The sequence below is a fragment of the Pseudonaja textilis genome, chromosome 6 (genome assembly GCF_049901715.1).
Source record: "Pseudonaja textilis isolate UNSWEBS1 chromosome 6, rPseTex1.2, whole genome shotgun sequence".
Lineage (NCBI taxonomy): Eukaryota > Metazoa > Chordata > Lepidosauria > Squamata > Elapidae > Pseudonaja > Pseudonaja textilis.
In genome coordinates this window covers 5328857-5354539 of record NC_141995.1, presented here as the reverse complement: position 1 = coordinate 5354539, position 25683 = coordinate 5328857, and the positions used below count along the sequence as shown (strand labels likewise).

The window sequence follows — 25683 nt, the reverse complement described above, 5'->3', positions numbered from 1 at the left end:
CCACCATCAATGTGCAGACTGCAACCTTATGAGATCGGCCAGAGGGAGAACGAATGAGGGCTTCAAGTCACCCTTGGGGTCTTCTTCTGTCCTTCACCACCACACCCAAGATGCCTCTACTGGTTCCTGCAAATAGACTGGGCAACCAAAGAGGAAACTTGGAGGAAAGTCCAAGAACAGGGCCACCAGAAGACCTGTGGACTTCAACTCCCAGAATTCTCCAGCCGGAAGTTGAAGTCCACGGGTCTTAAAAGTGGCCAAGGTTGGAAGCCCCTGCCCTAGACTCTCCTTCCCAACCTGGTGGCCTGTAGAGGCATTGAACTTCCTGTTGGCTGGGATATATGGGAGTAGTAGTCCAACCCATTTGGGACCCATCCAATTCAGGAACGTTGCTCTGCATGTCCTCAAGAATCTCCCCGTCGACACATCTAAGCTTCATATACCTGACGTAAAATAAAAAACTAACTTGATGTAAGCCACATGTTGACCATAGATGGAATCCACATTGCTACTGAGAATAAGCAGACACTCATCACCACCTCCCTCTCTGCTCTGCTCTGCCCCCCACCCCCACCCTCATTCGTTGAGCGAATGGCTTGGCGGTGAAGATGAAGGCCACACAGAGCTCAGGGCTAGGAATGGTCCACCCTCAACGAAAGTGCAGGCTCCAAAAGGCGACCGGAATGTCTTGAACTGTTTTTACTTGAAAACACCTAATTTCTCAATTCAAGAAGAAGCTTCAGTTCGGAAGAATTGAGGAAGCTTTAGAATGGAATGGGAATAGAGTAGTTTGAATAGAATTAGAGTAGAGTAGAGTAGAGTAGAGTAGAGTAGAGTAGAGTAGGGTAGGGTAGGGTAGGGTAAGGTAGGGTAGGGTAGGGTAAGGAAGAGAAGAGAAGGGAAGGGAAGGGAAGGGAAGAGAAGAGAAGAGAAGAGAAGAGAAGAGAAGAGAAGAGAAGAGAAGAGAAGAGAAGAGAAGAGAAGAGAAAATATGGAATGGAATAGAATAGGGAATAGGATAGAATATAGACTATATTCTATCCTATTCCCTATTATTCCCTATTAGTAGAGTAGAAAAGAATTAGAATAGAAATAGAATAGAAGTAGGATAGAAGTAGAGTAGAGTAGAGTAGAGTAGTGTAGAATAGAATAGAATAGAATAGAATAGAATAGAATAGAATAGAATAGAAGTAGAGTGTAGGGTAGAATAGAACAGAACAGAAAGCACAGCACAGAACAGAATAGAATAGAAAATATGGAATGGAATGGAATAGAAAATAAGAATAGAATAGAATAGAATAGAATAGAATAGAATAGAATAGAATAGAATATATGGAATGGAACGGAACGGAATGGAATGGAATGGAACAGAACAGAATAGAATAGAATATATGGAATGGAATGGAATGGAATGGAATGGAATGGAATGGAATGGAATGGAATAGAATAGAATAGAATAGAATAGAATAGAATAGAATAGAATAGAATAGAATAGAATAGAATAGAATAGAATAGAATATATGGAATGGAATGGGAATGGGAATGGGAATAGAGTAGTTTGAATAGAATTAGAGAAGAGTAGAGTAGAGTAGAGTAGAGTAGGGTAGGGTAGGGTAGGTTAGGGTAGGGTAGGTTAGGGTAAGGAAGAGAAGAGAAGAGAAGAGAAGAGAAGAGAAGAGAAGAGAAGAGAAGAGAAGAGAAGAGAAAATATGGAATGGAATGGAATAGGGAATAGGATAGTATATAGACTATATTCTATCCTATTCCCTATTATTCCCTAATAGTAGAGTAGAAAAGAATTAGAATAGAAATAGAATATAAGTAAGATAGAAGTAGAGTGTAGAAGGGAAGGGAAGGGAAGGGAAGGGAAGGGAAGAGAAGAGAAGAGAAGAGAAGAGAAGAGAAGAGAAGAGAAGAGAAGAGAAGAGAAGAGAAAGGAACCTTGGAGGACATCTAGTCCAACCCACCGCTCAAACAGGAAACCCTATACCAGTCCAGAGAAGCGGCTGTCCAATCTTTTCTTAAAAACCTCCAATGACGCAGCACCTGCAGCAACTTCTCAAGGGAAGCCGCCATTCCACTGGTTGATGGTTCCCAATAGGAACTTTCGGCTTAATTCCAGGTTGCTTCTCTCTTTGATTAGTTTCCATCCGTTGCTTCTCGTCCTGACTTCAGATCCTTTGGAAAATAGGTTGACGGCCCCCCTCCCCCTCCTCTTTGTGGCAGACCCTCAAATACTGGAATCCTGCTATCATGTCCCCCCCCCCCATCCCCCGCCAGTCCTTCTTTTCTCCCGACTGGCCAAACCCAGTTCCTACAACCATTCCTCGTGTGTTTCTGTCTCCAGGGCCTTTAATGGTCTCAGTTGCTTTTCCTTGCACTTTTTCTGCACTTTTCCTGGATGAGAAGCGCAAAGTTTTCAAAGGGAAACAAACAAACAAAAAATAAGAAACTCCATTTTCCCTTTGTGGAAAAAAAAACATCTTTGGGACAGTCATGACCTGGATAATGGAGCATTTCCACAGCCATAACATACAGAAGAAGTGGAAAAAAAGGGTGGGGGGCAGGATTGTTTCTTGTGAACTAGGGCAAGGAAGCAATGTCAGGATGGCGGCACTTAACCCCAATTAAATCATGACTCTCCAGCCAAACTTCCTCAATTGCAAAAGGATTTATTGGGAATTAACATGTCCAGCACTGCCTGGGTGTAGCTGACTCTGAGACACATCATTCATTGTCACCCCTGACCCCGGTTTTTCCCCACCCCCTGGCTGTATCATAATTCATATTCTCCAATGGGACACCTCCATAGCCCAGAATCATCAATCGTGCTCTCCACTTAGCTATTTACAGGGCAGAAACTTTGGTCACCCAGTTACTATCTTTGAAAAACATTTACGGAATGCGCTTTCGGTTTGCAAGCTGCCGCACTGCTCCCCACCCCCCCTTTCTATTCTATCTTTTGATTCACTTGCTGAATAGAAAGACAGGCAGAATAACTCTACAAATTCTTCCATACATTTCTTGGATTATATTAGGCATCCTCAAGGTAACTCACCGTTATGTGGAGATGCATCTAACGTCCAATTCTTTGCAGAGTTTGAAACCATAGTATAAAATGATAGTAATCTTTCGATCCCATATTTCATCCCATAGTAGTAGCGATGCTAGCACGAGGCTAAGTTCAGGCAAGAGTAAAGAAAACCTCTCCCAACCCACCAAGGGTCAATTCAGTGACCAATCAGGGTTACAGATGCGGTCACGTGACATGAACTACATTTCCCAGCATACCTTAACTACTACCTGTCCTTAAGGGGACAGCTCACAATTCCAAACCCTAACCCTAACCCTAACTATCCCAAATCCCATTAACTCTAAACTGTCTGGACAGCACACTTACGCCTGGCAAGTCTAAAAAGACCATAGAAATACTTTATGAGTTGACATAGAGGACTCCTCAAGGGAACGGAGATGACCCCCTCTGAGAAATCTTTCCCAGATAATTCAGATGCCTTGAAGTTTCTTTCCTGGGGGGTCATTCTGCTTCCTGGAGAGTCAGCCCCCCTCACCACCCCATCCTCCATCCACAAGCTTACTTTTCCATTGGAATCCTTCGGCTGCAGATCAAAGGCCCGGATGATGTAAACCCTCACGAGACACTCCTGGGGGCCTCGGGCTGGAAGCTGGTGGAACTGGCGTGGAGGGACGGGCACCGTGGGGTCATCAGGAAGAGGGTAGATCTTGAACGAGCCCTGCAAGTAGAGGAAAAGGTGTGAGTCTTCCAGCAAGGCAAGCCTGTTTGCTTGGACGTCTGTCTGGCAGCTCCATGCTGGAGCCAGCTGTGGTCCAGATGCTGCAGAGAGACTCCTGAAGGATGCTGGGATCATCTCTGGTACGGCTGCTACAGAGGCTGCCTTCTCTCAGAGAGCATCCCTAGCATAATTTGTATTGTAGTGTATTGATTTTATTAGTTTAGTTTATTATTTATTTTATTATTTTTGTTCAGTTTGGTGTTTTTAGTTTGGTTTGGTTTAGGTTTTAGTGATGGGCCAAACCTTGAATTCTCCAACAACAGTGGGATCCTCGCTGTCATCCTGAGCTTTGCCACGGGACAACTTAAAGGTGTGGCAGAAATCCGAAAGGCCTCCGAAGTCTTCGATGTTCTCCAACTCTGTCTCGTAGATCTAAGAAGGAGAAGGAGATGGAAAGCGTTGCGTTTCTTCTTTCTTCTCCTCAGATGTTTGAAGGGAAAGAGAAGCCCCGCCTCCGATCTGTTGCCATCTTCCCACTTCTCTCAAGAAAGATGACCAACAGTTGAGGGTGAACCCCATAAGACAAGCCCTTTCCGTTTAGAGCAAAACTTCCCCTAGATCTCCCAGCTTGAATGCTGCTGGGAACCTGCTAGCAAGGCTGGAAGGAGGAGTCAAGCAAGGACCTAGCTTAGAATCCTTACACCGTTGCAAGAGGCGTAAGCCTGACCTCTCCGTCCAGGCTAGCTGGCAGTTTCCCCACAGTTGCCCTCTCTAGGAAAAGACACAACAGATCTTGAAGGCCACTGAGAGGTACCCAAGAGGTTCCTGGAAGGATGTAATATGATGGGCATATTAAGTCCAGCATCTCCCTGACCATTTACCTGGGCCAGCATCTACCTGAGCATTTGTACAAGACTTCCTTAACAAAGGAACAGAGGAATCAAAACTGGATCAGCCAAAGGTCCAACTATGTCTAACATTTTGTTCCAGTCTTCAAAAGTCTGTGGAGCAACTCTATGACCAGGAGAGGCACCCACAAGGGCAGCCTGGAAATTATCCCAAGGTGCATCAAGAAGACAATTTAAGCAGGACTAGTTAACTCTTAAGTAACAGTGTCCAAATTTGGGGAAAACAGAGGTGTGGTGGAAAATGGCCAACAGCTGGTAGGTTCTTGCAGGTGCTGGATCCAAAATGGAAGGCCAGTGACCTCTGTTGGTGGCCAGGACATCTTAATATTGAGAGCCAGTGTGACCCAGCCAAAGTTTGATTCTGCTGGCCACTCAGTGTTGTGATTCTTGAGCTAATCAGAGGCCCAGATGTCTTATGAAGTTCAGTCCTAGAAGGAGGTCAAGACATTCCTAGCAAAGAACCCCAGAGGTGACAAGGTGCATCTCCAAAGCAATGGCTCTCATGTCCCCCTCCCTCCCTCCCTCTCACACTCTTTTTGCCCCTCTTTCTCCCTCTCCTTCTCTTTGTCTCTCTCTCTCTCTCTTTCTCCTCTCTCTCTCTTTCTCCTTCTCACTCTTTCTACCTTTCTCTATCTCTTTTCCTCTTTCTCCCTTTTTTCTCTTTCTCTCTTTCTCCCTCCCTCTCTCCCCTCTCTCTTTCCCCCTTTCTCTCTCTTCCTCTCTCTCTCCTCTCTCTTTCTCTCTCTCTCTTTCTCCTTCTCTCTCTTCCTCTCTTTCTCCCTTTCCCTATCTCTCTTCCTCTCTTCTCCCTTTCTCTATCTCTCTTCCTCTCTTTCCTTTCTCTCTCTCTCCTCTCTCTTTCTCTTTCTCTTCTCTCTTTCTCCTTCTCTCTCTTCTTCTTTCTCCCTGCCTCTCTTCTCTCTCTCTTTCTCCTTTTCTCTGTCTTCCTCTTTCTCACTCTCTCTCTTTCTCCTTTTCCTCTCTTTCTTCTCTCTTTCTCTCTCTCCTCTCTTTCTTTCTCCTCTCTCTTTCTCCTTCTCTCTCTTCCTCTCTTTCTCCCTCTCTCTTTCCTCTCTCTTTCTCCCTTTCTCTATCTCTCTTCCTCTCTTTTCCCTTTCTCTCTCTCCTTCTCTCTTTCTCTTCTCTCTCTTTCTCTTCTCTCTCTTCTTCTTTCTCCCTCCCTCTCTTCTCTCTCTCTTTCTCCTTTTCTCTGTCTTCCTCTTTCTCTTCTCTCTCTTTCTCTTCTCTCTCTTCTTCTCCCTCCCTCTCTTCTCTCTCTCTTTCTCCCTTTCTCTATCTCTCTTCCTCTTTCCCCCACCTTTTCTCTCTCTTACTCTTTTTTTTTCTCCGTCTCTCTCTCTCACCTTCTTTCTCCCCTCCCCCTCTCACACACGCACACCGCAGGTGCTATCCAAGGTTTTACCTTGAGGGTGTCAAAGCCTTTCTCCAGATAGGTGCCACATTTCTCTCGCTCACCCGTGGACGCGTAGAATTTGCTCCACCAGTCAATGAACTCCTCTTCCTGGAAATGAAACAAGACCCAACACCTCAGTTATTATCCCGAGAGCATCCAAGACCGTCTGCTCTACAGCACCTGGAGCATTTCAACCAAGGCTTCAAAGCGTGGCTCAGCTTTTTCCAAGCTGTGCCTTCCCGTTGTTTTAAACGTCAAATCCTAAAACTCCACAACGGCGCCTATGCTGGCTGGGGATGATGGAAGATGGCCTCTATCAATGGACTTGACACCCGAAGAGGTGAGATTCTCATGTTTTATAAAAGTCAGAAGGGACAGACCATGTTGGATTGGCAGAATATCAGCAGGGCATGCTAAAGAGGCCATATCTCATGGTGCATCTCCGGCTTAAGGGCCAAGCTGAGCTTGAAGGGAGAGTCAGAAGACCAATAAAGGGAAATATTTGTAGCCCAGGGTTGAAACTAGGGGTGTGAGGTGCTCTCTGAGCTGGGTTGTTTCCTTGCAGGCCTTCCATGACCCAACTATATAACATCATCAGTGCTAGTAGGGAGTGGGGTCTACTATCAATTTATATTCTAGTGATTTGCTCATCCGACCAACACTGACAGGGCAAGCCACTAGAATATAAATTGAGAGAAGACCCCACTCCCTACTAGCACTGATGATGTTATATAGTTGGGGACCAATGACCCCACAGCCTCCCTCCCCTCCTCTTAAAACCCGATTCCTTTCTAGCACTGATGATGTTACCTAGTTGGGTCATGAAACGTCTGCAAGAAAACAACTAAGTTCAGAGAGCACCATGGGCCCCACAGTCGCCATTGTCCTCCTCCTCCTCCTCCTCCTCCTCCTCCTCCTCCTCCTCCTCCTCCTCCTCCTCCTCCTCCTCCTCCTCCTCCTCCTCTCTTCAAACCCTAACACCTTCTAGCACTGATGATGTTGCCTAGTTGGGTCATGAAACGCCTTCAAGGAAACAGCCAAGCTCGGAGAGGACCAAGGACCCCTCGGAGTCAGAAGGAGCTGGGAATGATCAAGGTGACCCAGAGACCCCCCAGCAGAAAGCAAGCCTTTCCTTTATAACCCCCTTCTTTTTAAATAGCTAACTCTTCCGAAATTGATTGAAACCACAAAGGGGCAATTTGTATCTCGCAAAACATTCCTCCGCCAATAAATAACTCATTTTAGAATTCCACAAAATTCCATCATGCTAAGCTCATCAAGAAGCCACAATTCTGGGTTTATAGAGTTTGACTGCAAGCCAGCCCTGCAACATTCCTACTTCAGTCATCTTCTGGGGAGGGGGTGTGTGTGCACCCAACCTGACTCTCTCCCCCCTCCCATTTCTTCCCAGAAAAAAACCGACATGCATTTCCACTTTCTTTCCCCAGGTCTCTGTTTTTCATCCAGAAAACTACTCTCCGATCGAAATGGCTTTCTGATGACATTTTGGAGGTGCCACATGATCAAGAAAGCCCCATCTGGAATTTGATGATTTAGAATGGAATAGAATAGAATAGAATGGAATGGAAGGGAAGGGAAGGGAAGGGAAGGGAAGGGAAGAGAAGAGAAGAGAAGAGAAGAGAAGAGAAGAGAAGAGAAGAGAAGAGAAGAGAAGAGAAGAGAAGAGAAGAGAAGAGAAGAGAAGAGAATATAGAATAGAATATAGAATAGTATAGAATAGAATTTGAAAATAGAATAGAAGAAATATTGGAATGTAGAATAGAATAGAATAGAATAGAATAGAATAGAATAGAATAGAATAGAGGAGAGGAGAGAAGAGAAGAGAAGAGAAGAGAAGAGAAGAGAAGAGAAGAGAAGAGAATATAGAATAGAATATAGAATAGTATAGAATAGAATAGAATAGAATAGAATAGAATAGAATAGAATAGAGGAGAGGAGGGAGAGGGAAGGGAAGAGAAGAGAAGAGAAGAGAAGAGAAGAGAAGAGAAGAGAAGAGAAGAGAAGAGAAGAGAAGAGAAGAGAAGAGAATATAGAATAGAATAGAATAGAAGAGAAGAGAAGGAAGAGAAGAGAGAGAGAGAAGGAGAGAAGGAAGAGAAGAGAAGAGAAGAGAATATAGAATAGAATAGAATAGAATAGAGGAGAGGAGAGAGAGAAGAGAAGAGAAGAGAAGAGAAGAGAAGAGAAGAGAAGAGAAGAGAAGAGAAGAGAAGAGAATATAGAATAGAATATAGAATAGTATAGAATAAAATAGAATTTGAAAATAGAATAGAAGAAATATTGGAATGTAGAATAGAATAGAATAGAAAAGAACTGAAATATAAATAGAATAGAATAGAACAGAACTGAAATATAGAATAGAATAGAGTAGAGTAGAATAGAATAGAATAGAATAGAATAGAATAGAATAGAATAGAATTCTTTATTGGCCAAATGTGATTGGACACCCAAGGAATTTGTCTTGGTGCAAATGCTCTCAGTGCATATAAAAGAAAAGTTACATGAGTCAAGAGTCAAGGATCATGAGGTACAATACTTAATAATAGCCATCGGGTACAATAAGCAATCAAATCACACTAGGAAACAGTCAATTTAAGGAAGGGGTGAGAACTTTGTGCTGGTTTTTTGGAACGAGGTTACCGAGAGGAAGGGGAAAAATGGGGTGCAATTTTGCTAAAATGACAGGCAATTTTGTGTCCAGTGCTAAGATCGGACCGGAGGCGACCTGAGTTCCAGATCGCCCAAGGGCTTCCTTCTTGGAGGCCAATCACGTCACACATACAGAGACACCAAGCCAGCACCTTCAGAAATCAGCTGCAGGTTGGACCATTCGCCAGAGATATGTGGCAGAACCATGCCATCCAACTCAACAGGGGGATGCAGAGACCACCCCACCATGAACCGTGGAGCTCAATTGGATGGAAACTGGGCCCCCTCCTCCCCCCCCACAAGACATCTCTGTCAATGGTTCAACCACCAAGCTGCTTTCTGAAGATGCTGGCTTAGTGTCTTCGGGTGCTCCTCCAGAGATACACGGCAGAAGGAGACAATCCCACTTCGCGGAGGGACCTTAAGACCACCCCAACTCCATAAATCAACGATGAAACCTGGTTGGATGGAAGCTGTGGGCCCTCCCACTATGAAGAAGGGGGAAGATTTGAGGCTCAAAGGGAAGCCGGTTACTATTTCACGGCAACTATTCCCGTGGAGAAATTCAGGAATGACTGTTAGACCAGAAAAACTCAATCATGCTTGCTAAGGTGGAGAAAAAGGAAACAACAGTTCAAGGGCAGGACTGGAATGTCCTTGGAAACCATACACGTTTTTCCTGGGGACAAATCAAGGTAGTCCATGCCAGTGGTGGGATTCAAAACCTTTTACTACTGGTTCTGTGGGCGTGGCTTGGTGGGCGTGGCAGGGGAAGGATGCTTCGAAATCCCCCTTCCCTCACCACACCACTAACCTGCTTTCCAGCTCCCTTCTCCTGTGCAGGGCAACCAAAGAAGACCCAGCCGATCAGCTGGGACTCAACGGGAGGCAGAGAAGAGATGGGGGTTGGCGGGGACAGTCCGAGGTGGGATTGGCCGGTTCTCCAAACTACTCCAAATTTCTGCTACCGGTTCTTCCAGAACTGGTCCGAACCGGCTGAATACCGCCTCTGGTCCATGCCATCCCCAAGGGACCCAACCCAACTAGGATGACACCTCCTTGCCTCCCCGATACGGCCATGTTGAGGGGGACGTCAAGAGGACTATAGCGGAATAACAGAAGTTGGAAGGAGCCTTGGAGGTCTTCTACTCCAGACTAGCAAGAGGACAAGCCAAGAAGCTGTCTTGATGCCTTTCCGCTCTTGGAGAAACATCTCAACGGACATGGCCTTGTATAAAACATCTCGCATCCATCCCGCTTAGCTGAGGGCTTCGAGCGACAACGCTTGGCAGAAGGATCCTTCTGTGGTTCGGGAGCCCGGCCTTGGCAACTCCGCCCCACACAGGGAGCCCCGATGTGGTTACATCCACGGGAGGCCACCGCAGGAATGTGAGGCTGCCATCTCACTCTCTCGGCCCTGGGTATCAGCTATCCAGCTTCAGCTGGAGACACCCGATCCCGGTGACTCTTCCAGGGAAGAGTAACTGGAGAGGCCATAAAATATCCCTCTCCGATGGGAGACTAGCAAGCACAGCAAATAACCAATTACTCCAAATAGTTTACAGATTTCGGCTGGGCCTGGTTTCTGGCTCAGGTTTCTTGCGCTAACTTGTTGCTTAATGGCTTATTTGTGTTAGAGACAGCAGAAGGTCTGGCAGGATCCGCCATGCCAAAAAAAAAAAAAAAAAAACCTCTGGAATCTTCAACTGAGGAGAAAGCCTCCTCCCAAAGTCAATCAATCAATCGGAATAGAGCCGGAAGGAACCTTGGGGGAAAAAAAGTGACTTATGGCCAGAGGTGGTATTCAGCTGGTTCTGACCAGTTCCGGAGAAATTTATAGTAGTTCGGAGAACCGGCCAATCCCACCTCTGACTGGCCCCGCCGACCCCGTCTCTCCTCTGCCTCCCATTGAGTCCCAGCGGATCAGCTGGGTCTCCTTTGGTTGCCCTCCACAGGAGAACGGAGCTGGAAAGCAGGTTAGTGGGGTGGGAATGGGGATTTTGCAGTATTTTTGCAGTATTTTCCATTGTCACACCCACCAAGTCACACCCACAAAATCTATACCCTGTTTCCTAGACTTGACTCAGGCTGCACTCACCCCCACCTGCTAAACCACAAAAATCCTACCCGGGCTTAGTGTGCAATGCAAATTCAACCACATCTTTGTGAATACAGCCCAGGTGTGACAAGCTGACCTACAACGTTCAACCCTCTTTATTTACCAAGAAAAAGGAACCCCTCACTCAGTAGGAGGGGGCCAGGCAGCCATCTACCCATCCCAGAGGTGGGATTCAGCAGGTTCTGACCAGTTCTGGAGAACCAGCAGCAGGAATTTTGAGTAGTTCGGAGAAGCGGCCAATCCCACCTCTGACTGGCCCAGGGGTGGGATTCAATTTTTTCAACAACCGGTTCTGTGGGCGTGGCTTGGGTGGTGGGCATGGCTTGGTGGTCATGTGACTGGGTGGACGTGGCTTTGGTGGTCATGTTGTTGGCTGGGCGTGGCCAACTCAATATCACTCACATCGAGGCACGCATCTCCTCGCCTGGCCTCTCACGACTGTGAGGATGCTGCAACAGTCGTAAGTGTGGAAAACGGTCATAAGTCACTTTTTTCAGTGCCATTGTAACTTGGAATGGTTACTCCAAGCAAAGTACCAGCAAAGGAGGGGAAAAGAACTCCAGAGAAGTTCCTGAGACAGGAAGTCTAGTCCTGCCAAGAACGTAATAAGGGTTAACGGAGAGGCAGTTTCTGTAAGCAACACCAGAATGTTTCCTTCCTGTCTTCCTTACAGGATTAGCCCAGTCATTTCTTCTAACAACTGGTTCTCCCAACTGCTTAGGATGTTAACAACTGGTTCTAGCGAATAGGTGCGAACTGGTAGAATCCCACCCCTGAATGGCCCCACCAACCCCCACTATTCTCTGCCTCCTGAGTCTCCTTTGGTTGCCCTGCAGAGGAGAACGGAGCTGGAAAGCAGGTCAGTGGGGTGGGGAGGGAAGGGGTTATTTGCAGTAACTTCCCCTTCTATGCCCACCAAGCCACACCCACCAAGCCAAACCATGCCCACCAAGCCATGCCCATAGCTGATCGGCTGGGTCTCCTTTGGTTGTGCTGCACAGGAGAAGGGAGCTGGAAAGCAGAGCAGTGGGGTGGGGAGGGGAATTTTGCAGTATCCTTCCCCTGCCATGCCCACCAAGCCACGCCCAAGCCACACCCACAGAACCGGTAGTAAAAAAAAAAATTGAATCCCACTTCTGCTTGTGACCGTTTTCCACCGTTAGGACCACGTCGTGTGATCAAAATTCAGGCACTTGGCCATCGATTCATATTTATGATGGCGTCTCGGTGATCCCCTTTTGCGACTTTCCGACAAGCCAAGCCAACCTGGAAGCCAGATCCACTTAACAACCAAGGAGGCTAACTTAACAACTGCAGCGATTCACTTAAACATGGGGGCAGGAAAGATCATAAAAAATGGGTCAAGTCTCCCTTAAGAAATGTCTCACTTAACCACAGAACTTCGGAGCTCAATTTTGGTCCTACGTCAAGGGCTATCTCTACACAATAAGCACAAGGACTGGGCTAAGATCCCTTTGGGTGAGGCCACCAAAGGCTCAGCTCCACGGAGCAAGACCCTCAGATGCTGTCCACCACCCAGAACCTAGATTCTTAGAGATGGATGGGACCTCAGAGGCCTTCTAGTCCAACCCTGCTCTGCCCAACGACTGAATGAAAAACTGCTGGTGACCTTCTACTGCTGCACCATAGAGAGTATCTCAACTTACTGCACTTCTGTATGGTTTGCCAATTGCAGATAGGACAGTGCTTCCAGAGGGTTAATGTCATTGCCCTGAGGATCATGAGTTGCCCTCTCCCCTCTTTGGAAGAGCTTTATAGCTCCCGCGGCCTTAAGAAAGTTCAAAACATCCTCAAAGATCCATCTCATCCTGGGCACCCTTGTTTTGAACTATTACCATCTGGCAGACGGTACAGAATAATAAAAACAAGGACAAATAGGCTGAAAAACAGCTTCTATCCCAGGACAGTAGCTCTTTTGAATTCTACTGTATAGGGCAATATTAATGCAATATCAAAGGTTTGAAATTCAATGTATATAGAAGGTGAAGGATGTTGTCTGTTTTTGTTTTCATAGTCATAATGTACACTGAAGATGGTATTTAATTTCGTTGTACGAGGTGCAATGTCAATGAAGTGAAGTAAAAACCAAGGCCACAGACCTCATGCCATCTGGGACCAATGGTTCCCCAATCTCTTCTCGAAAAGAGACGGGGCATCCACAACTCCAGGAGGTGAGCCATGACTCTTTGCAAACCATGGGACCCAGATCCAGACTGAGGGCTGGATCGCGCAACTGCACTCCCGATTCCTCAAGGCCGCGGGCCCAACCCCAGGTTCCCATTGTGAGCCATACACTCGATCAGGGGTGGGCTTCACAATTTTTTAGCAAGGGGGAACCTGTCTGGTTGCTGGGTGGGCATGGCCAGGGTGGGCGTGGCCTAGTCGGCCTCCTGCATCATGGCAGGGGTGGGGCATTTTGCCTTCCCAAGGCCCTGGAGGCTTTCCTTGAGCCTCCGGGAGGGTGAAAATAGCCTCCTCGGGCTCCGGAGGCTCTCTGAAAGTCAGAAACAGGCCCATTTCCGGCCTTCCCAAACTTCCAGGAGGACTGTTTTTCGCCCTCCCAGAGCCTCTGCACATACCCTGCACTTATGTGCATCCAAAATGGGCCGTGTGGGGACTCCTGGGAGGGGCGGGGTGGACGGGGCCAGCCAGGAGTGGGATTTGGGGGTTCTCCAAACTGCACAGAATCTTAGCTACAGGGGTAGGATTCTACCAGTTCGCACCTATTCTCCAGAACCGGTTGTTAACATTCTAAGCAGTTCGGAGAACCGGTTGTTAGAAGAAATTACTGAGCTAATCCTGTAAGGAAAGCAGGAAGGAAACATTCTGGTGTTGCTTACAGAAACTGCCTCTCTGTTAACCCTTATTACATTCTTGGCAAGACTAGACTTCCTGTCTCAGGAACATCTCTGGATATTTTTTTCCCCTCCTTTGCTGGTACTTTACTTGTGTGGAGTGACCATTCAAAGTTACAATGGCCCTGGAAAAAGTGACTTATGACCCTTTTTCACACTTACGACTGTTGCAGCATTCCCCACAGTCACGAGAGGCCAGGCAAGGAGATGCGTGCCTTGATGTGAGTGATATTGAGTTGGCCACGGCCAGCCAACAACATGACCACCAAAGCCACGCCCACCAACTAAGCCATGCCCACAGAACCGGTTGTTAAAAATTTTGAATCCCACCCCTGCTTAGCTAGGGGATTTCCCAAACCCCTGCAAACCGCCCAGCAGTCCAGCCCTGTGCCCTGATCCTAAACATTTCGACCTAACTTCTCCCCCGTGGCCGCTGTCGGCCTTCCTCCACCACCCGCAGCCGGCAGGTCTGCTTTTGCTCTGCAAAACCCCTTGGCAAAAAAATAATAATAATAACCGTCTCGGTTCCCAGCTGAGCATCCGTTCCAGACCTTCCTCCCCTGTCAGCAGCTCCTTCAGGAGTGAGCTTGATTGTGTTTAATGACCTTGGTGCTAGAATCCCACACACACAAGCCGTGACCGAGGTCACCGCCGACTGCGGAGTTTCCGGTCTTCCAAATGAATGTCTTGCAAGTTTGCTGCTGGTTGTTGGCGACTATTTAATTTATTTAATTTGGCTAAAGGGAAACCATGTAGCCATAGCTGTACCTTTCCCAAATAACCTTCCTTTGTATCCTCTGGGTGTTAAGGAAAAGTACTCTCTGACCCAGAGTTGCAACCGATCCAGAGGTGATATTCAGCAGGTTCTGATCAGTTCTGGAGAACCGGTAGCGGAAATTTCAAATAATTTGGAGAACCAAAAATCCCACCTCTGACTGGCCCCGCCCCCATCTCTTCTCTGCCTCCCGTTGAGTCCCAGCTGATCGGCTGGGTCTCCTTTGGTTGCCCTGCACAGGAGAACGGAGCTGGAAAGTAGGTTAGTGGGGTGGGGAGCAGAGGTGGTATTCAGCCGGTTCTGACCAGTCCTGGAGAACCAGTAGCGGAAATTTTGAGTAGTTCAGAGAACCGGCCAATCCCACCTCTGACTGGCCCCATCAACCCCATCTCTTCTCTGTCTCCCGTTGAGTCCCAGCTGATCGGCTGGGTCTCCTTTGGTTGCCCTGCACAGGAGAACGGAGCTGGAAAGCAGGTTAGTGGGGTACGGAAGGAAGCGGGATTTTGCAGTATATCCTTCCCCTGCCATGCCCACCAAGCCACGCCCACCACGCCCACAGAACCGGTAGTAAAATAATTGAATCCCACCACTGAACTGATCCTTAGAAACATCTAAACTGGGACACCCAGTTCTGCCTTTCTGGCGAGGCCAAAGTCAAGCAAACAAGTCAGGTAACGTGGGGTGAGGTAGGAAGCCATACATACATGGAGATGGGGTCGAGCGGTTTGCGTGTTAATTAAAGCCGGGCTGGTCATGCCATCCGCAAGCTACAAATTAAAATGTTCGATTAGCGAAGGGTTAGACAAACAGTCGAAAATACAATCACAAAAGCGAAAGGTTTTCGTACAGAAAACAAATGCCATCTCGTTTCTCCTCAAACAGCATCAAAGAAAGCTCTCCAGCCTTTCGACAGGTAGAAATTCATATCCAGCCGCAGGAGGTCAAACGTACAGGAATTTTAAAAAAATATATATTGTTATCTAACAAGGATGGCCAAAGCACCAGAGGGCAGGACAAGAAACAGTGGTTGGAAACTGATCAAGGAGAGAAGCAACCTGGAATTAAGGAGGAATTTCCTAACAGTGAGGACAATTAACCAGTGGAACTGCTTGTCACCAGAAGTGGTGGGTGCTACATCACTGGAGGCTTTTAAGAAGAGACTGGACAGCCATTTGTCTGCAATGGTATCGGTTCTCCTGCTTGAGCAAAGGGGCTGGACTAGAAGACCTCCAGGGTCCCTTCCAGCTTTAAGGTAAAGGTAAAGATTCCCCTCACACATACATGCTCATCTCTGTTACAAAGCCGAAGAAGAGCCAGTGCTGTCCGAAGTTGTCTCCGTGGTCAGGTGGCCGGCATGACCAAAGCCTTCGAAGGCGCACGGAACGCTGTTATCTTCCGACCAAAATGGTCCCTATTTTTCTACTTGCATTTTTTTAACGTGCTTTCAAACTATTAGGTTGGCAGAAGCTGGGATAAGTCCCGGGAGCTCACTCTGTTACGGGGCGCTAGGGATTCGAACCGCCGAACTGCCGACCTTTCTGATCGACAAGCTCAGCGTCTTAGCCCCCGAGCCACCAGATCCCTTCCAACTCTCTTCTATTGGAAACCTTCTTCCATGCTAACCCCCCGATGGCAAAAGGTGCCAGGTGGCCCCTTAGGAGAAACCCAAAGGTACACCAGAAAGGCCCCGAAAGACGTCGGGATAGAAACCTTGACTCATCCCTGGCAATTTATGACCTAAAGCAGAATTTCTGCAACCGAGCGGTCTCTCTCTCTCCGGCTACCGCGTGACTCTGGTAACGCCGGCTGGAAAATTGGGGGAGTTGCAACTGAGAAACTCCTGCGGGCAAAAGAAAAGGCTGAATGGAGGTCACAGGAAACCCAGGATGCAAAATGAAGGATGATCAACCGGGGACATCCTGTGTAACAGAAGCTCTCAGGATCTCCATGGGCAACCACGGGCTTTGACTGAGATCAGATTTAGGGCCGCCCGTTGCCAAGACAAACAACAGGCGGGATTATCCCATTACAGCCTCCAAACTCGCTCAATTATCCAATTATTATAATGATCAATTATTACGTTGACTGAACGGTCCCACCTCAAGAATGCTCACGAAAGGGCTCCTCTTCGGCTCGAGGGGAAGTATCAGGTGGACGGGAGCATTGATTTCTACATATTTTCGTCAGCAGGGAGCGGGTCCTGCAGAGTTTACAGATGACACGAAAACTGGGGAAGGGGAGTTTGGGGGGGGGAAGGGGAGGGGGTTGGCTAATACTTTAGAGCCAAACCGGGAAAGTTGGGAGAAAGCAAGAAAAAGCAGGAGCACCCGGGCTGAAATAGAATTAGAATAGAATAGACTAAACCGAGTTGGAAGGGGCCTTGGAGGTCTTCTAGCCCAACCCGCTGCTTAGGCAGGAAACCCTACACCACTTCAGACAAATGGCTGTCCAATCTCTTCTTAAAAACACTTCCAGTGTTGGAACATCCACAACTTCTGGAGGCAACGTTATTTCCAACTGATTCATTGTTTCTCACTGTCAGGAAATTCCCCCTTAGTTCTAGGTTGCTTCTCTCCTTGGTTAGTTTCCACCCGTGGCTTCTTGGAGAATGAATTAGATTAACAGAGTTGGAAGGGACCTTGTAGGTCATCTAGTCCAACACACACACACACACACACACACACATGCCGCCTAAGCAGGAGACCCTACGCCATTTCTGGCAGGCCTTCTTGGAAGTCTCAAGCGATGACTCCAAGTTCAATGCAGTCTGCCCTACACAGATGTGCCTAACAGAAGAACAGAGTTGGAAAGAACCTCAAAGGTCTTCTAGTCCAGCCTCCTGCTCAACCAGGAGACCCTGAACCATTTCAGATAAGTGGCTGTCTTGTCTATTCTTAAAATCCTCCAGTGATGGAGCACCCAGAACTTCTCTTCCATGGATAAATTGTCCTCCTGGTCAGGAAATTCCTCCTTAGTTCTAGGTTGCTTCTCTCCTTGATTAGTTTCCATCCATTGTTTTTCGTCTTGCCTTCGGGTGCTTTGGAAAATAGATGGACCCCCCTCTTCTTTGGGGCACCCCTTAAATATGGGAAGACTGCCCCCCATCCTTCATTAAACTACACATACCCAATTCCTACATCTCAAGACTCTTTTCCTCATTGATCTCAGCAGCTGTCAATTCAGCACCTGCTTGTGCCATCAACAAGATGCAGCCCCAACTAGCCTCAAAGGAGTTCTCCCCACAGGTAGTTCCACAGCAAACCCACGTTAGCCTTGAAGGTTGTTCCTTGATGCTGTTTTTCCATATGACCTTTTTCTAGCACCTGAGCTGGCTTACCTGGACCGAGATGAGAGGTTCTTTGTCGTCAATGTCAATCAGAACATCATCTTTTGGGGTGAGGCTCATGTCATCTGTAACAAATGAAGGGGAAGAAACATAGCTTCGGATTTGGGGAGTTGACTGTTCTTGCTTTCATCGATGTGTCTTTCAAACCATCCCTGTCACTCAACAGCTGCTTAAGCAGTCTTCCAAAGAAGTCTTTCAGACCAAAAAAGATGGAACAGGGACAACTTTGGACAATGTGATTTAGACACATTGTCTGGGAAGATTCAAGATATATTAAAGTATCAAGCAGGCCACGTGATGGATCTTCTCCAATCCATCATTGTTCTGGGTGTTGTACTCAATAACATCTGGAGAAGAAGGACAGACACCATAAAACCAACCCCGAACCAACAAACTCACAGATAGGTGACCATGGGTAGTCAGACCTTCAGGAAATCACCATAGTCAAGAGACTTTAGTGGACCATAAATCAAACTTTCAGATGATACTCAAGAACAGGTATCTCCAAACTTGGCCACTTTGAGACCTGTGGACTTCAAGTTCCAAAATTCCTCAGCCAACTTGTCTACTTTAAGACTTGTGGACTTCCAACTCCAGGAATTCCCCAGCAAGCTCTGGGAGTTGGAAGTCTACAAGTCTTAAAGTATCCAAGTTGGCTGGGGAATCCTGGAACTTGAAGTCCACAGGTCTCTGTGATGATGAAGAGCATGGCACAAAGGCAATACACTCAAATAATATGTAGGAGTTCCTTTATGAGCTCCAACTTTGCCCCCAATGTCCTGGTTGCCTTCTGGCTGGAGAAAAAGTCTCCCAGGAACAGCCTTTGGCTGCAGAGAATCAAGTCCAAAACATGGTCAACAAAAACTGTAACTATAAGTCCAATCAAGGCAAGAGAAGGTCATTAGTTCGGCAGGGCAGGAGAAGGAATTCCAGACTTGAAGGCATGGCAAAACTCACAGGGTTGGGAAGACACCAGGAACACAGCTAAACAAAGACAACACAGGATAAAGTCACGTTTGCTCCCAGCACTGCCACAGTCAGCATTCAGTTCTTTTCAACTTTCATTCCCAGTGTGGCTAATGAAGGGAATCAGGGCCCTTGCCTCCCCCATAAGCCAGCCAACCCACATTGCTCCCTTCTCTGTTCCTCCCTGCGTGCCCAAGGATGAAGAGGGGGGCGGGCCTGGTTCTTCCTCTGAACTCCCTCTCCCTTGTTCTACCTCTTCCCTGCTCTGCCCAGCCAGACTTTGCCCTTCCCCAGTTTCCTCCACAGCCAACGGAGCCACACTCCCCCTCCCTGTCAGCTGTTCATCTTCCTCCTCAGATTCAGACTCCGACAGGGGCATGACAGGTCTCAAAGTGACCAAGTTTGGAGAACCTCCCCCCACTCAAGAACGAGGCTTCCTTTGCTAATATCACATGTCGTTTATTGGTCCCAGGAAAGCCACCCATTTTTAGGATCAACCAAAGATCTTCCACCCCTCCTGACCTGCGTGGGTTTCAGGAAATACCGCGTCTTCTTTGTAGGGGTCACAGAGGAATGCTTCCAGGGATCGGATGGTGCACTGGCCCACCACAGGTTTGCGGCCAAAGGGTCTGTTGTCGATGACTTTAATGACGATGGGAGGACAGTAGAGGTCTTCCCGTGGCAGGCGCTGGGAGAAGAACCGGCCCAGTTGGCACCCCGGGGCAGAGAGAGAGAGGGAGGGAGAGAAGGGGGGGCAATATTTATTCAATATATTTAATATTACATGCCTTGAAGGCAGCAAGAATTGCATATGCACAACAGTGAAAAAATGAGGAACCACCCATTAGAACAAGATGTCATTAAAAAAATACTAGATTTAGCAGAAATGGATAGGTTGACATCAAGGATGAAAGATAAAGAAGATACAGAATAGTTTCAAACATGGGACTTATTTTATCAATGGCTGGACAATAGAAGTAAAAATTAGAAATTGGAAAAATACTATCATGTATGTCTTAGGTTTAATATATTATTATTACATGATATACTATTATGTAAGCAAATTAACCCAGACAATAATATTTTTTGTTAGGGATAGTACCAGAAAAATAGAATATGGGGAATTTGTATTTAATATTGCATGGTTTGATGGCAGCAAGAATTGTACATGCACAGTATTGGAAAAATGATGAAACACCAAGAGAAGATGTAATTTAAAAAATATTAGATTGCACAGAAATGAATAGGCTGACATTCAAGATAAAAGAAAAGGAAGATACAGAATACCTTCAAACATGGGATTTGTTCTATAAATGGTTGGATAATAGAGGTAGAAATTAGGAGCTAGAAAAACATTATTATGTAAGCAAATTGACCGAGACAATATATTGTTCACAAAGCACTTATGTATGTTAAATGAAAATGTACAAATAAACAATTGAAAAGGAGGAGGAGGAGGAGGAGGAGGAGGAGGAGAGGAGGAGGAGGAGGGAGGAGGAGGAGGAGGAGGAGGAGGAGGAGGAGGAGGAGGAGGAGGAGGAGGAGGAGGAAGAGGAAGAAGAGGAGGAGGAGGAGGAGGAGGAGGAGGAAGAAGAAGAGGAGGAGGAGGAAGAAGGAGAAGGAGGAGAAGGAGAAGGAGGAGGAGGAGAAGGAGAAGGAGAAGGAGAAGAAGAAGAAGAAGAAGAAGAAGAAGAAGAAGAAGAAGAAGAAGAAGAAGAAGAAGAAGAAGAAGAAGAAGAAGAAGAAGAAGAAGAAGAAGAAGAAGAAGAAGAAGAAGAAGAAGAAGAAGAAGAAGAAAGAGAGAGTAATTCTCATACGAGACAAGAGATTGCAGAAGGAAGCTGCCTCACCACTTCCATGAAGAGGACGGAGATGTCAAAGTTGGGGTTCTTCTTCAGGTTCTTGATCACAGTTGACTGGACCATCTGCCCACCACACTCCACCAGAAGACTGGGAGAAGTCACACTGGCCAACTGGTAACTCTTCAGGTTTCGAAGACCCCAGGCCAATATCTGCTCCCAAAAAGTAAGAGAGAAACCAACCATCTACCAAGAACCGAAACTGACCATTGAAGAACCAACACAATGTTGATGTGGACATCTCAGCTAGAGCTAGATTGTGTTGGGTGTGGGTTGTGGGTGGAGGCACAGGACATTTCTGTTTTCCAGAGAGGAGGAGGAAGTTGTCACTTAACAACTGTTGCAAGACAGATAGTAAAACCAGGAATGATCACATGGTGACCCACTTAAAGAATGCCACAATTTACGACCGTAATGCTGGGCTCATTATCGTGGTATCTTGAGGACAACCTACATAGGATTATCCCATTGGATGGTGTCATTTTAATCCTAAAGCAAACATTTTATTATATATGTTTTTGATCCATTAAGGGTCTGATTGGTAAGAGGGGGTGGAAAATGACTAGACAAAATAAATACTTCATTTTCAGAATGGCGCCCTCCCGGCTTTTACAAAAATGGGCAATTCTAAGGTAGCTAAACTGTTTAAAAATATGTCTAGCACATGTTGGAACTGTAACCATAAAACAGGCACACATCACCATATGTGGTGGACCTGTGTTAAAGCAAAAAAATGGGTGGACAAAAATACACAAGCAGTTTGAAAAGATGATAGGAAAACATGCAGATTTTAAACCTGAACTTTTTCTATCGGCTATAGCACCGGAAATATATAGCAAAATATATATCTAACATTGCATGAATTAACAGAAGCGAGGATTATATTTCCACAATATTGGAAACCTGAAGAACCACCATGAGACGAAGAGATAATTAGGAAGATGCTGGATTGTACAGAAATGGACAGACTCACATTGAAGATTAAACAGAAAGAAAGTGTCATGCCCTTGGTAGAGTCGGACTCTGAGGGAGAGGAGGAACCGCCGACAGGGAGTGGAAGTGTAGCTCCGGAGGTTGTGGAGGAGGCTGGAGAAGGGCAGAGGACGGCTGGGCGGTCAGAGGAGGACCCAGACCCATCCCCTCTCCATCCTAGGGCACGGAGGGAGGAGAGGATAAGGGAGAGATGTGGTCTCCTCGGGAGGAGAGGGCCTTGATCCTCTTCATGGGCTGCAGCTGTGACAACTGAATAAGAGTTTGGACCTGCGTGCTGGCAAATGCCGGAAACAAAGCGTGTAAATATCTCTAGTTTATAGTTCCTCTCTGAGTTTGGCGCCCTTCCCAGTGTGTGTTATTTGTAGACATCCTCCAGCCCTTATCTTGCCCGGTTTGTGTGGCGTTTTTCCTCCTTCACGTAACTGTGTGGGAGTTTTTTTCATCTTTCGTCAAAGATATTCGGAGCTTGGAAGCAAACTGAAGGAATCAAAGGGGCTTCACCTGTTTTCTGTGACTGTGTTTTGTATCCCACCCTGGGTCATCACAGAAAGAGACAGGATATTATCAAATAAGGAATGAACTTATTCTACCAGGGGTTGGAAAATAAGGGGGTGGAGATTAAGAAAGTAATCTGTACGGCTAAGCAAATAAAAATAACCCAGACAACACGATGGTGAAGCACTAACAAAATGTAAACAATAGAAAATTAATAAACCTTTTTTTTTTTTTTAAAGGGCAGTTCTCTGTCCAAAACCTTTTGAGAGATGGTCAAGTCAGAATGTCTTCTGCACTCACCTCGATGGCCGTACGCTGGAGAACTGGCTTAATTCCTTGAGGGACCATATAGATGTTGGGCTCCCTCTGAGGTGGAGGGTAAGGCAGGTCTGAATCTGCAGACTGGGAAGAAACAGAAATTGGGTCAGTGGGTCTCTTTTAGGTGGTAAAAGAAACAGGAATCCATCCTGCTGACTCTTCCAACCAACCCAGAATTAAGGAGAAATTTCCTGACAGGGATGAGGCTGCCAAGCCCTCTTGTGGCGATAAACGCAGGTAGTCCTTGACTTACAACAGTTCTCGTAGTGATCATTCAAAGTTACAACGGCACTGAAAAAAGGAGACGTATGGCAGCTTTCACACTTACAACCATTGCAGCATCCCACGTGGCAACTGACTCATATTTATGACCATGGCCGGCCAGAAAGGTCGTAAAGGGGCAAAATTCGCTTAACAAATGTCTCAGTGGCCATTTTTCACACTTACGACCACGGCGGCTTCTCTGGGGGTCAGGGGATCAAAACTGACTCATATTTACGACGGTCGTAGTATTTTGGGAGGGGAGGGGATGTCACGCGATCCCCCCTTTTGTGACCTTCTGATGAGCAGAATCCATGGGGGAAGCTGGATCCGCTTAACAACGGAGCAGCTGCATGGATTCGCTTAATGACGGTGGCGAGAAAAGTCATGCAACGGGGTAAAAAAAAACAAACGCCTGAACCGCAGAAATCCAGTGGCCGTAAGTCGAGGATGAACTGTATAAAATCCACGGCTGTGGCCTCGTGCCATCGGCGGCCGAATCGGGGTGCCCTTCCCCAGCACCCCAAATTCCTGAACTTCCTTGCAAACTCGTCTTGCAAACTCATCTTAGCTGCCTGCAGCGCCACCCGGTCGTCCTTTCCCCTCGTGGCCCACATGTTCCCGGCGAGCGAAAAATCCCCAGGCTTTCCCATAAACCCAATCTCGTGGGGAGGGGAGGGGGGGAAAGGGGGGGGCAAGGGGGGGGGCGAGGTTTAGCCTCCAAAGGAAAGGAAACCCCTTAAGGCAGCGGGGGGGGAGGAGAAGAAAAAACCCAAAGGTAGCTCTTAACCAGGGGCAGTTGGAAGCAATTTCGGCTGCCGTCACTTTTTCCAGCCAAAAAGAATTATTGCATTAAATTAAGGAGGCGTATACATTTCAAACATTGGATCGGGCCGTATTTATTTATAGATCCCGTCGATGTATATTTAATAAGGGCTACGGGGAGGCGGGCAGGGTGGGAGCCAGCCAACGCGGGGCGGAGGGGGGAAAGAGGAGGCGGGGGGTGAGGGGGGGGCGAGGCTGATTTTCCCTGGCACTTGCCAGGAGCTGCCTAAAACAGAACGTCTCCTTGTTGCAGGATAGCACTGCCAACTCCGCTTGGGGCAAAATTGGAGGGGCTGCCCACTCCCATCCCTCTCCCCACCCCTGAATGCAGCCCCCTACACACACACACCAGCACCGCTTTGAAGATTTAAGGGAAGTATTAGGTGACAGCCAAAAGGGTCACCCCCACCCCTTAAGATCTCCATCCAAATTTGCTGCATCCCCCCCTCAAAGCCAGACAAAGACCCTTGCCCTCTCGGCCCTTGTCCGCCTCTGCGGCACCCTGCCATGGCCACCAGGCGCTCTGGGAGTTGTAGTCCACCATGCTTAGAGGGCGGTGGGTCAGTCCTTCCTCCCCGCCTCCCCAGCCCCATCTCTGGAGGAAGCCCCAGTGAGCAGGGAAATCATCCATCAGAGAAGAGGAGGTGTCATGCCCCAGGTGGAGACTGACTCTGAGGAAGAGGAGGAACAGCCAACAGGGAGGGGAAGTGAGGCTCCGGAGGTTGTGGAGGAGGCTGAGGAAGGGCAGAGGCCAGCTGGGCAGTCAGAGGAGGACCCAGGCCCATCCCCTATCCATCCTAGGGCACGCAGGAAGGAGAGGATAAGGGAAAGATGTGATCTACTCGGGAGGAGAGGGCCTTGATCCTCTTCATGGGCTGCAGGTGTGAGATTTGCATAAGAGCTTGGTTCTGCGTGCGAACAGACGCTGGAGACAAATTAGTGTTTTATTCCTAAAGAAGGTTTATCTTGGTTGGTTATTCTTCTAACGGACTGTCCCTGGTTATCTTCCTGAAGTTGGCAATTATCTATCCTGGTCTGTCATGGAAGTGACAGGGAAGAGGAAGAGGAAGAGGAAGAGGAAGAGGAAGAGAAGAGGAAGAGAAGAGAAGAGAAAGAGAAGAGAAGAGAAGAGAAGAGAAGCTGGAAGGAAGGGAAGGAAGGGAAGGGAAGGGAAGGGAAGAGAAGAGGAAAGAAGAGAAGAGAAGAGAAGAGAAGAGAAGAGAAGAGAAGAGAAGAGAAGAGAAGAGAAGCTGGAAGGAAAGAGAAGAGAAGGGAAGAGGAAGGGAAGAGAAGAGGAAGAGAAGAGAAAAGAAGAGAAGAGAAGCTGGAAGGAAAGAGAAGAGAAGGGAAGAGGAAGGGAAGAGAAGAGGAAGAGAAGAGAAAAGAAGAGTAAGAGAAGAGAAGAGAAGAGAAGAGAAGAGAAGAGAAGAGAAGAGAAGAGAGAAGAGAAGAGAAGAGAAGAGAAGAGAAGAGAAGAGAAGAGAAGAGAAGAGAAGAGAAGAGAAGAGAAGAAGCGAAGCGACGAGAAGACAAGACAAGACAAGAGAAGCTGGAAGGAACCTTGGCCATCTTCTTGTCCAGCCAGTCAGTATTGCTTGACCCTCCCTGCTGGACTCTCCCTTTGTATTTATATGGCTGACTGGAGAATTCTGGGAGTTGAAGTCCACGCCCCTTAATGTTGCCAAGCTTCGGAACCCCTCCAATAGAGTCTTAACAAAAAGATGTGGCTTTGTGTTCTGACCCAGCTGAATTCCCCAAGAACAAAAGCAAAGATAAACTCAAAAACTGAAACGTTCACTGCTTTACTCTACAAATACCTCTTTGTAGTTTAACAGATGGCTTGCAGCTAAGTAGTCCAATTAGAAAAACCTTCAAATAAATCAGTCTATTATCATCACACTTAACCCTTTGAACTCTTTTTGCCTTCTGCAAAGGCAAAATCCGTTTGCAACCAGGCTTATATTTCCTAGAGGGAGGGGCCATTACATAGCCTCCTTACTCCTGGAGTCATCTATGGAGCTTCAGCTGTTCCCTCCTATGAATCATTCTGCGCTCACCTGCACAGGTTCTTGTGAAACCTCCTCCTCACTGCTGCCAGCCCACACC

General features: G+C 47.2%; 1 protein-coding gene across 6 annotated transcripts in view; it reads right to left on the bottom strand.

Annotated features, from left to right (window-relative positions):
- Nucleotides 1–25683, bottom strand: part of DYSF (dysferlin) — a 181452-nt gene that overhangs the window by 31913 nt on the left and 123856 nt on the right. For 5 of the 6 annotated variants that reach the window (XM_087935716.1, XM_087935718.1, XM_087935714.1 and 2 more), the window contains 7 exons: nt 22474–22575; nt 20677–20838; nt 19349–19514; nt 17852–17925; nt 6084–6182; nt 4056–4184; nt 3597–3752 (listed from right to left, as the gene is read on the bottom strand). In XM_087935716.1, the coding sequence (XP_087791842.1) occupies nt 3597–3752; nt 4056–4184; nt 6084–6182; nt 17852–17925; nt 19349–19514; nt 20677–20838; nt 22474–22575 (888 nt within the window). Of the gene's footprint in view, nt 1–3596; nt 3753–4055; nt 4185–6083; nt 6183–15218; nt 15282–17851; nt 17926–19348; nt 19515–20676; nt 20839–22473; nt 22576–25683 lie in introns of all 6 variants that reach the window. The other variant, XM_087935713.1, reaches the window with a different exon arrangement.